This window comes from Bos taurus, chromosome 9, assembly GCF_002263795.3.
Source record: "Bos taurus isolate L1 Dominette 01449 registration number 42190680 breed Hereford chromosome 9, ARS-UCD2.0, whole genome shotgun sequence".
Classification (NCBI taxonomy): domain Eukaryota; kingdom Metazoa; phylum Chordata; class Mammalia; order Artiodactyla; family Bovidae; genus Bos; species Bos taurus.
In genome coordinates, this window is record NC_037336.1 from 41205992 (window position 1) to 41218162 (window position 12171).

The following is a 12171-nucleotide window of genomic DNA, read 5'->3' on the forward strand; positions in this document are numbered from 1 at the left end:
GCTGCCCGAATAGCAAACTCACCTGTGGAACTTTTTAATGATGCAGATAATTGGCCTCCCCAAGAGCTCCTGAATCAGAATTCCTAGGGATGGGGCCAGGACAAGTGTGGTTTTTTTGATTGATTTTTCTTTTTAATTCCATATATTTTGATTCCAATGTTCTGCCCCAGTTGAGAACTGAATTAAAGCAAGTTGAGTGCACTTCTGCTCCCAGCAATCCAAGAAAACTTCAAGTCCACAGAGCAGAATGTGAACCTCAATCATTTAAAAATGTGCTCATTTTGAGAAGGGAACCCTCCTACACTGTTGGTGGGAATGTAAATTAGCACTGCCACTATGGAGAACAGTATGGAGGTTCCTTAAAAAACTAAACACTGAACTATCATATGACCCCACAATCCCACTCCTAGATATCTAACTGGAGAAAAACATGATTTGAAAGGATACATGAACCCAAATATTTGTTATAATAGCCAAAACATGGAAGCAACCTAAATGTCCGACAGAGGAATGGATAAAGAAGATGTGGTACTTCATATACAATGGAATATTACTCAGCTATTAAAACGAATGCCATTTGCAGCAACATGGGCGGACCTAGCGAGTGTCATACTGAGTGCAGTCAGAGGAGAAATACAATATGACATCCCTTATATGTGGAATCTAAAAGGAAGTGACACACATTACCTTACTTATAGAACAGAAAGACACTCACAGACTTAGAAAATGAACTTCTGGTTGCCGGGGGAAGGGACGGTTTGGGACCGTGGCAAGGTCATGTACACACTGCTATATTTAAAATGGATAACCTACAAGAACCTATTGTATAGCTTTCTTTCAAACAGCTCTGGTCCGGAGTTCCTGTTTAATAACATATTGTTACAACAATAGAATTTCCCAAGCATTTTCACAACCATGTTTTGAGAACTAGCTGTGTGTCAGGTTCTATGTGAATTTCTTTGTGCAAGTCTATTCATTTATCACCCTAACAACTCTGCAAGTGAAAGTGAAGTCGCTCAGTCGTGTCCAACTCTTTGCCACCACATGGACTGTAGCCTACCAGGCTCCTTCATCCATGGGATTTTCCAGGCAAGAATACTGGAGTGGATTGCCATTTCTTTCTCCAGGGGATCTTCCCAACCCTGGGATCAAACCCCGGTTTCCCACATTGAAGGCAGATGCTTTACCGTCTGAGCCACCAGGGAAGCCCAACAACTCTGCAAAGTGGATGTCAATCATCCCCACCTTAGACATGAGAAGACATACATTCAGAGGTTAATATGCCCTGAGTTAAAACCTTGCATGTGATAAAGTGAGACCTTAACTCAGAACTGCCTGACTACAGCCTCTAGTCTTCCTGGAATGCTCTTAGGACGCTTGTTTGATTCTCACAACTCCCTGCAACACAGCACAGATATAACGCCCCCACTTTACAGATGAAAAGACAGGTTCTGAGAGAGTCTTATGTCGAATCACACCATCCCAGAGAGTCAGAATTTGAACTCACAGCCTCTGGGTCACACTGAGCCTTTCCGCATGGCTTTGCTGAGCTAACACGGTGCTTGGGAGATGATAGGCACATATTCATTTTGAAAATGAAGATTTTCCACTCACTTCTGACCTAAATCACTGCTATTAGACCTAACCCAGGATGAGGAGAACTACCCTAAAAATAGAAACTTTTGCAATGGAAGACACTCTCATCTTTCCTTTGGTTTGTATCAGTGATTTCCTACCTTTCAGTGTATGTCGGACCACATAGTAATGTCAAATAATTTCACAGACTTTCCCCACATAACACAATCATATATGCATAGGTTCCTTAAAAGCATGACTTATTTCAGAGTAGCTTTTAACCATATTTTCTCAATTACAACAATGTCTATATACTTTTTAAACAACAGCAATACATTTATGCCCAGATCGTCTATTTATGAAGCTTATAGAAAATTCAAAAAAAAGGGGGAAAGCCACAAAAGAAATCATGACAGCACCCAATGAGTTAAAAGTCCTCACGTCCCCACTGTATTTAAGATTCAGCCTCTTCCAGGTTATCTCCAAATTATAATCGTCTTTAACGTCTCTTGCTCCTTATCGAAAAAAAGCTACCCAAAGGCCTACCGATCTTTATCTACACAGGTCACAGGAAACAATTTGTCTCATTTTGATAAGATTCACAGATTCACAGTCAGGAGTCTTACCTAAAAATGATGACAGCAGGGCTAAGAGTGTGTTGGCAGCCTCATCTCCAAAACAGGATGCAGCATTGGTAATGTTTTCACTGAAGTTCCATAGCGTTTTGCAAACCAAGGAGGCCAGCTGCCAATCAGTAGGCCCAAAATCTCTTAAACAATCCACTAACCTGAGTGAAAAGTCAAACTGAGAAGTTACTAGGTCAGCATCTCTTTTACATTTTTAACATGATGATTAACTTTCTTTGATACTGAATATACATTTTATATATAATTCAGTGTTATTAAAATAATTTCACATCTACCAATTTAAGTAATTAACAAATTTAAGCAATAACCTACTTCTGAATTATTTTAAGTGTCCAGTGGAATCTAAATCCCCTCTTTAGCCTAGCTAGGCACTTCCAGGTGGAGAAATATCTCTGCCTGGGAGAAATGAGGAGAGGGGCCTAAGCTCTCCTGTGAATCCTGATAGAGTCAGGACTCCGTGCCTTGAACTTACTTTTTAATGCCGCCTCCTTCTTTTAGGATGAGTCGCTTGTCTCTATCCACTGTGAGGTTTAGGAGAACACCACAGGCAGAAAAGCAAATATCCTGATGCTTAGCATCCAGCAGAGCAATCATGAACTTGTGGACTGGAAAGGGAGAGAACAAATGCAGACCAGTTAAGCGCAAGGGCCCCAGCTGTATTTCATTCCACAAATGGCAGAGGGGAAATGGGGAGCAGCTTGTGAAACTAGAAACCCTGCTAGGGGATTTAGCCCACTCTTTGTAGGGCTTCCCCACTGCCCAGTGGGGAAAGTGCCTTCACCAACACCCAACACCCATCACTTCAGAACCTGCTCCCCGCCCCCCAGGGTCCCTGTTCCCAGGTACTGCTGTATCCACCGCAGCATCAGCTCTCCCTTCCAGTGGTAAAGTCCCTGCCAGTGGAGAGGAGGGAACCACCTCCTTCCAATCACACAGGTGCCATTCATTTCATCTCTAACTTCTGGTTGTTCTCAAGGGCTCTTTTGAACCTCCAGCAGGAATTTTCTTAAAATACACAGCCCTGGAAGCGGGGCAGGGGGAGTAGGCTTCAGTGATCTTCCTGGGAAGTCCTCCAAGGCCATAGCTTGTAAGAGAAGACTTGCTCAGACTGCTGGAAACCAGTGCGCAGGGAGGCCAGACTTTCAGTGTAGGGGACGTCTTATATCAGGACAGGCTCCCCCTGCCCCCACCGCCTTCCCTTACTCCTAGAAACAGAACTGTTTGTCCTGTTTGCTCATTGCCCCCAGCAGGGGTTGGGGGAGAATGAATGGGTGTGTGCTCCTGTTCCACTGTTCAGCTGAGAGGCAGCCACGCCATGCTGACCTTGGCCTACTGATGGGTCAGCAGTGAGCTTGGCAAAGGCTGAATCACATATGTTTTTAAAAGTTTAAAGAATATACACCAAAATTTAACAATTATCTCTGGGGAAGTGTTTTTTTTTTTTTATCTGTATTATATAAATTTTCTATCACGAACATGAATAATTAGGTATTTTTAGTTACTGTTTTTACATGAGATACTTGAGAAAAATAGTATGTTTAGTATACACTGTTATGTACCTCCTACACAGTTTAAGAAATAAAACATTACAGATCCAATTTTATATTTGGGCCATCCATTCAAATGTAACTTTGTCTTAAATGTGGAGTTTCTAATTCCAAATGCATTTATGCCTTATTCCATTAGCACGTGAGCACATTACATAAACAATACCCAGGACCGTTTCGCATGTTTTAATATAATATTAATGGTATTATTTCACATGTGTCCTCCTATTACTACTAGATTGTTTGCTCCTATAGTATGTGTTTGAGGTTGATGCATGTTGATACATGAACTTCTAGCTCATTTATTTTAACTGCTGTAAAAGTTTGGTTGCATGAATATACCATAATATATTTATCCTCTTACCTGTTGATGGACATTTAGGTTGTCCCCATTTTTCACTATTACAAGCAGTACTATAATAGACATTCCAGTGCATGAAGGAGCATGTCTTTTGAGTCCATTCCCATGGACAGAAATGATGTGTATAGATTACTCGTTTCACTTAAACATAAACACATACACACACCATCTCAAAACTCAAAAGACCACTCTTCAGGGAGAGGGAAACCCTGAGAACACAGCCCAGATCTATCTTGGCATCCTGAGCCAAGAGCCTTACAGATAGATGGAACAGAATGTAAAGCACCACTTGTCCCAAAGCAGAAACAAGTGTCATGTTCTTGTGACCCAAGCTGCGAAACTGCTCAGTTGTTTATTGCCAAGACGTGACTGCTTTTGAATGTGTGTCATTAACTCACCATTTTTCTGCACTATGAAATCGCAGATGTCATGGTCCTGGGAGAGATTTCCAAAAACACGCACTGCCTCCAGGATTCCATCCATGTTGTTACTCACGAGGAGCTTTAAGAGCACTGGGTTTGGTGACCAGAGAAATAAAATCAGTGAATTTAAGTTTTAAGTTAAAGGCTATTAGAAACCAATACCATGCTAAATACTGTAACTTAAAAATTAAAAGTGATAATAAAATTCCAACGATAGAGGACATAAGCAAGAACTAAGAAACTAATGTATCCTCATATTCAACTTTTTTAGAATTAAATCAGGCTCTTAGATACTTGTACCAGAAGTCAGAAACTATAAATGCCTCTAATTCTGTGTTTAGTTAATAAAGTCAAAACCTTAAATGAGCGTGCATCTACCCAAACCCAACTCTGAACCTTACATTCAGCAATATATAGCTTTCTGTCTTGAATTATGGAATTCTTCACTTTGTAGTAAGATAAGTTGTTGATAGTTGCTGTAGTGTTGATCACCAGCTCCTCACAATCATCAATTGACTTGGATTCTGAAATAAAGTGAGCATAAGGGTATCAAAGACTCGCTACAGGGCAGAAGCCACGACCTCCTAACTGCAGCCCAGCTGGTGCAGGGACACGCCGCTGTCCCAGGCAAGGTCTACACCAACGCCGTGTTGTTGCTTTATTTCCCGTGACTCTTCCTGCAGGGAAATGCGCCCACGGCCGGGGACCACTCCAGGCCAGCATTTGGAACCCTCTAAGCTCAGTCCCTCTACCCAGGGGTCTGGAAAAGTCAGGCTGATCTAGTCCCTGTATGCAAAGGTGATCAGAGCTGGTACACCCTGACCCAGAACTATCCTGGGGCCTGCACCTTGGGAGTCTGTTCCCCGGACCCTCGACCTCCCAACAGAATGGCCCTGGGTCTTAATCCGTCTATAATTCCTATCAGGGCTGCCTTCCAAACACGCAAGCTCTGGCTGCCTCTCACCTCCTCTACCACCACCTAGTCCATCTTTCACCTCCTCACTGGCTTCTCTTCTTCGCCTTGGCCTCCCTGAGCCTGCCCTCAATGTGCAGACCCTTTAAAAGTCAGTCAGACAACGTCACTCATCACCCCCGGCTCACAGGCCTGACCTGGCTGCCCAGTCCTTACCTCCCGCGCCTTATTTGCTGCTCCAGCCCCAGGTCCCTGATGCCAACCACACCAGTCTTTCCCTCTTTTTGAGCATTTCAGCCTGAGCCTGCCCAAGAACTTTGCACTGCTAGTCCCCCTGTCTGGTGTGTTCCTTCCTCCAGTTATCCTGGCTCACTCCTCATGTCCTTCTGGCTGCTGCTTAGCTATCACCTTACTGGACACAGTCTCCTCAGCCACTCTGTTTAAAATAGCATTGTTATGCACATCCCCTCCCCTTCTTCCCTATAACACATGGGACCACCTGGCTTATGTGTTTAATGTCTGTCTTCCAGCTCTAAGGTGTAAGCTCCATGAGACTAAGGACTCGTTCTTTTCATCATCACATTCTCAGCATCTAGAACAGTATCTGCACAGAGTGATGCTCAACAGATAATGAGTAAGAACCTGCTGTATACCACAGGGAACTCCACTACACACTCTGTAACGACCTGTTTGGGAAAAGAATCTAAAAAAAGGAATGGATATGGTGAACAGCAGTGAAGAGGGCCGGGGTGTCCTCTGCTCCTGGGCCTTCTCCAACATTGGTTCCAGCCTTCCCAACACCCCCATCCTGGCGACTCCAGTAGGGCCTCTGCCTTGGGCCCCGGGCAGCATGCAGACCAACATCCAACAGCCAGTGAAGGTTTACACACTCGACGAAGGCCAACAGTGGCGCCAGGAATGTCATCTAGCAGCGTGGAGAGGCTGAAGGGCATGTCCCAGCTAGTCATGACAAAACGTGGTCCACTGGAGAAGGGAATGGCAAACCACTTCAGTGTTCTTGCCTTGAGAACCCCATGAACAGTATGAACGGGCAAAAAGAACACTGAAAGATGAGCCCGCCTAGGTTGGTAGGTGTCCAATATGCTACTGGGGAAGAGCAGAGAAATAGCTCCACAAAAAGTTTAAGAGGTAGAGCCAAAGCAGAAACAACACCCAGCTGTGGGTGTGTGTAGTGGTGGAAGTAAAGTCCGATGCTGTAAAGAACAGTACTGCACAGGAATCTGGAAATGTTAGGTCCATGAATCAAGGCAAATTGGAAGTGGTCAAACAGGAGATGGCAAGAGTGAACATTGACATTTTAGGAATCAGTGAACTAAAAAGGATGGGAATGGGCGAATTTAATTCAGATGACCATTATATCTACTACTGTGGGCAAGAATCCCTTAGAAGCAATGGAGTAACCCTCACAGTCAACAAAATAGTCTGAAATGCAGTAGCTAGGTGCAATCTCAAAAATGAAAGAATGATCTCGGTTCATTTCCAAGGCCAACCATTCAACATGCCAGTAATCCAAGTCTATGTCCCAACCACTAATGCCGAAGAAGCTGAAGTCGAATGATTACATGGAGACTTACAAGACCTCTTAGAACCACCAGCAAAAAAAGACATCTCTTTCATTACAGGGGACTGGAATGCAAAAGTAGGGAGTCAAGAGATACCTGGAGTACAAAGCAAGTTTGGCCTTGGAGTACAAAATGAAGCAGGGCAAAGGCTAACAGAGTCTTGCCAAGAGAACTCATTGGTCATAGCAAACACTCTGTTCCAACAACACAAAAGATGACTCTACACATGGACATCACCAGATGGTCAATATTAAAATCAGATTGACTGTATTCTTTGCAGCCAAAGATGGGGAAGCTCTACGCAGTCAGCAAAAACAAGACCTGGAGCTGACTGTGGATCACATCATGAGCTCCTTATTTCAAAATTTAGGCTCAAATTGAAGAAAGTAGGGAACACCACTGGGCCATTCAGGTATGACCTAAATCAAATCCCTTATGATTATATAGCTGAGGTGATGAATAAATTAAAGGGACTAGATCTGGTAAATAGAGTGCCTGAAGAACTCTGGAAGGAGGTTCATACCATTATACAAGAAGGAGATGGTGACTAAAACCATCCCCAAGAAAAAGAAATGCAAGAAAGCAAAGTGGTTGTCTGAGGAGGCCTTATAAATAGCTGAGAAAAGAAGAGAAGTGAAAGGCAAAAGAGAAAGGGAAAGATATACCCAATTGAATGCAGAGTTCCAGAGAATAGCAAAGAGAGATAAGAAAGCTTTCTTAAGTGAACAGTGCACAGAAATAGGGGAAAACAATAGAATGGAAAAGACGAGAGATCTCTTCAAGAAAATTAGAGATACCAAGGGAATACTTCATGCAAAGATGGGCTCGATAAAGGACAGAAACGGCAAGGACTTAACAGAAGCAGAAGATATTAAGAAGAGGTGGCAAGAATACACAGGACTGTACAAAAAAGATCTTAATGACCCAGATAACCACAATGGTGTGGTCACTCACATCCTGGAATGTGAGGTCAAGTGGGCCTTAGAAAGTATTACTATGAACATAGCTAGTGGAGGTGATGGGCTTCCAGCTGAGCTATTTCAAATCCTAAAAATGATGCTGCACTCAATATGCCAGCAAATTTAGAAAACTCAGCAGTGGCCACAGGACTGGAAAAGGTCAGTTTTCATTCCAATCCCAAAGAAGGGCAATGCCAAAGAATGTTCAAAGTATTGCACAATTGTACTCATTTCACACATGAGCAAGGAAAGACTCAAAATCCTTCAAGCCAGGCTTCAACAGTATGTGAACTGAGACCTTCCAGATGTTCTCAGTTGAATTTAGCTGAATTTAGAACAGACAGAGGAACCAGAGATCAAATTGCCAACATCTGCTGGATCATAGAAAAAGCTAGGGAATTCCAAAAAACATTCTGCTTCACTGACTATGCTAAAGCCTTTGACTGTGTGGATCACAACAAACTTTAAAAATTCTTAAAGAGATGAGAATACCAGACTACCTTACCTGCCTCCTGATATATCTGTATGCAGGTCAAGAAGCAACAGTTAGAACTGGACATGGAACAACAGTCTGGTTCCAAATCAGGAAAGGAGTATGTCAAGGCTGTATATTGTCACCCTGCTTATTTAACTTGTATGCAGAGCATATCACGCAAATGCCGGGCTGGATGAAGCAAAGGCTGGAATCAACCCTGAACATTCACTGGAAGAAACTGTGTTGAAGCTGAAGCTCCAAGACCTTGGCCACCTGACACAAAGGGCTGACTCACTGGAAAAGCCCCTGATGCTGGGAAAGGTTGACGGCAAGTGGAGAAGAGGATGATAGAGGAGGCGGTGGTGGCATGGCATCACCGACTCAATGGACAAGAGTCTGAGCAGACTGCAGGAGATAGCGAAGGACAGGGAAGCCTGGCGTGCTGCAGTTCGTGGGGTCAAAGAGTGGGACACGACTTAGTGACTGAACAGCAACAACATACATATAACTAATTCACTTTGCTCTACAGCAGAAAGTCACATGACAAAGTCAAGTAACTACACTCCAATAAAAATTTTTTAAAAAGTAAGAACTTGAACCTCCCTGGAAATATCAACTTACAAAACAGAAAGCTGTAGCATTTCAGTGTCTTGGGGGTGGATCAGGATAAAGTTTATATGAAAAAATTTTGAAGCTAGTAACAATAATAATAATAAACTCCATTGTTGTAAAAAAATAATAAGTGGTTAATGAATGCAAGAATGAGTGAATGAATGAATGAACGAATCCTTTAGCTTAGCAGATAAGACCCTCAGTAATTTTATCCCTGCCTTCCACTCCACCTCCAGACTCATCTCCTGGTGACTTAGGCCACAGTACAGAGAAGGGCGGATGTCGGGGACCAATCAGGAGGTGGGGGTGATGGCAGAGATGGAGCACAGAGGCCAGGCTGCAAAACTATTTAGGGAGGAAAACAGACAGTACATGGTGAAGGCTGGATTGGGGGATGAGGGAGAGCAACCACCCAGGATGACCTCTGGGTTTCTGGATTACAAAATTGGATGGACAGCAATCCCATTCTCTGAATTAATAGGAAGAAGGTCCAGTTGGGGGTAAGGTCATGAGTTAGATCTCTTGGGGTACCTCTGAAGTAGCCATGGTTGATGAGATTAGGTAAGGCAGTTAGGTGGACATACAGGTCTGGATGTCAGAGGAAAAGTCAGGAGTAGGGTTATACTAAACTGGCTGCAGCAGTCTCTGCTTCTCTTCGGGCACAGTGCATGGCCCCCAGAGCCTGGAGAACGTTCGGCCCCCTCGCTGCCTGGCCATCAGTCATCACCTGCCTGGGAAGGAGTCACCTCAGTGCCTGTGCATGTCTTGGGCCCTGACTTGCCCACTGGGTTCTACTGGTTAAGTAGTGCCTTTTACCTCTTAAAAAAGAAAAAAAAAAGAAAAACTGAATATAGTTGATAAACAGTATTACATCAAATGTAGAACACAATGATTCAATGTTTTTATAGATTACACTCCCAAAGGTATTATAAAATAACTGGCTGTAATTCCTGCCCTGATGATACATCCTGTTGCCTATCTATTTTATACATCACAGCTTGTACCTCTTAATCCCATACTCCTACCTTGCCAGCCCCCCACCTCCAGACACTTCCCTCTGCCCACTGGTGACCACTAGTTAGTTCTCTATTTCTGTGAGTCTGTTTGTGTTTTGTTGTCTTCATGTGTTTATTTTTTTAGATTCCACAAATAAGTGAAATCAGGACAGTATCTGTTTTTCTCCGTCTAACTTATTTCACTTAGCATAATATCCTCCAGGTCCACCCATGATGCTGTGAATGGCAAGATTTCGTTCTTTGTTATAATTAAATAGTATCTTTTATCTCCTGTATGAAGCCAAAGCTCCTCAGGGATAAGAGGGAGGTTGTGAGCTGAGCAGGAGGACTGTGCTAGCTCTTACACTTTGATTTAATTATCTCTCCTTTTGGCCTTCTTTTCATTAAAGAGAATGATCTTTTTATAGTCTACTCTATTCAAAGGGAAATTCAGTCATTTGTTACCCTACAGAGAACACACACTGGCCCTTCAGCCAGTGGCCCCTCTGCCCCACCCCAAAGCAGCCAGCATGGGTCCTGTACCTGGTAGAAACTCAAACAATATTTGGAGAAAGCAAGAATAAATGAGATTCTAATTGCCTGTTTTCTTAGTTCAAATACATGAAAGTATTAGTCGCTCAGTCGTGCCCAAGTCTTTGGGACCCCACAGACTGCAGACCTCCTGGCTCCTCTGTCCACGGGATTTTCCAGGCAAGGATACTGGAGTGGTTTGTCATTCTCTTCTCCAGGGGATCTTCCCGACCCAGGTGTGTCCGTCTCCAGAGTATCCTCGCTTGCTTGGCCGTGGCTCTGGAGCTGGAATCCTGATTGTCTACCTGCTGGCTGTGTGACTGTGTGCAAGTCACTTAACCTCCTTGGGGCTCAGTTTCCTTGTCTGCAAAGTGGGGTAATAATCGCAGCTACATTACTAAGTTTAAATGTGTTAATACATGTAAAGGGCTTATAAAACTGTATGGCACGTTGCAGGTGCTAATTAAACATCTGTGAGATGCATGGACGGGCTATCCAGAAAGATGGCTCCCGGGGAATTATTTGGGTGAGTGTCTAACACTTAGCAAAGAGGAAGTTTCAGCCCCAGTTCTCTCTATCATGGGACTGATGATGCCAGATCTTGGGCGGTGTCCAGGGATCCATTTTTTCTCTTGCCTTGGTGGGAGAATTAGTTAGCTTGCCCAGAAAAAGAAGGGTAGCTCTTATGTATCACCACCTAAGAGGTGAGGTCCCCCTGTAGGACCTCACATTTGGGAGCAGGAAGAACATCTGGCATCCGAGACAAGACAGGAGGCATTCACAGCTACCAGGCGTCTACCATGAAGGGCTCCGAGCACTTTACATGCATTTCACCCCACAAAAGTTAATTTTTAATAGTGCTTCTATTCAAATGCACTTACAAGCATTTGTGCTGAGATTAGTCACTCAGTCGTGTCTGACTCTTTGCAACCCCATGGACTCTAGCCTGCCAGGCTCCTTGACCAGCTCCCTTCTGCAGGGTCTGGTCACTATACTTCACTGAAGCAGAGATACCAGGTGGGAACCAGCAGAGATCAGCTGAGGGGACTTTGTAGAGCTCAGAGCATTCATCCCTGCAGCTGAGCTGCCAGGGGGAGGGTGGTGTATGATCCTCTATCAAGATAACTTTACCCCTCGCCCCCATAAAGCTCTTTGAGGGAGGTCAAGTCGTTCTGGAGACAGAAAAGACAAGGGATCCCTCTGCTTGCCCTAATGACTGCCCACCACCATGGGCCAGGTAGAAGGCTTTCTCCACATGGGCTTAACCCCAGACGGCACTGAGCTCTAACACAGAGACTGAAGCATTCTCCAGTGAGACCACTCACCACCTGCACTGGGGCTGGCCAGGGAGAGGGAGTTCGAAAAAGAAAATGCAGATTCCCGGGTTCCACACCTCATTTGATTAGTCACAGCCTCTAAGGGTGGGGTTTAGAATCTGTCTTTCATGAGCTCCCTGCATGATTCTTATGCACAGTTTTTGAAGTGCCAGATTTGAGTTTCATTAGTCACTTTAGAGCAAAAGAAAGAAAGCAGGTTATGTGTAAGTACCAG

The 12171-nt window shown here is 44.0% G+C and overlaps 1 protein-coding gene across 5 annotated transcripts in view; it reads right to left on the minus strand.

Annotated features, from left to right (window-relative positions):
- The window catches only part of ARMC2 (armadillo repeat containing 2), a 242905-nt gene that overhangs the window by 9448 nt on the left and 221286 nt on the right, over positions 1 to 12171 (minus strand). For all 5 annotated transcript variants that reach the window (XM_059889700.1, XM_059889698.1, XM_024996614.2 and 2 more), the window contains 4 exons: positions 4954 to 5076; positions 4529 to 4642; positions 2695 to 2827; positions 2202 to 2362 (listed from right to left, as the gene is read on the minus strand). In XM_059889700.1, coding sequence (XP_059745683.1) covers positions 2202 to 2362; positions 2695 to 2827; positions 4529 to 4642; positions 4954 to 5076 — 531 coding nt within the window. The remainder of the gene's footprint in view (positions 1 to 2201; positions 2363 to 2694; positions 2828 to 4528; positions 4643 to 4953; positions 5077 to 12171) is intronic.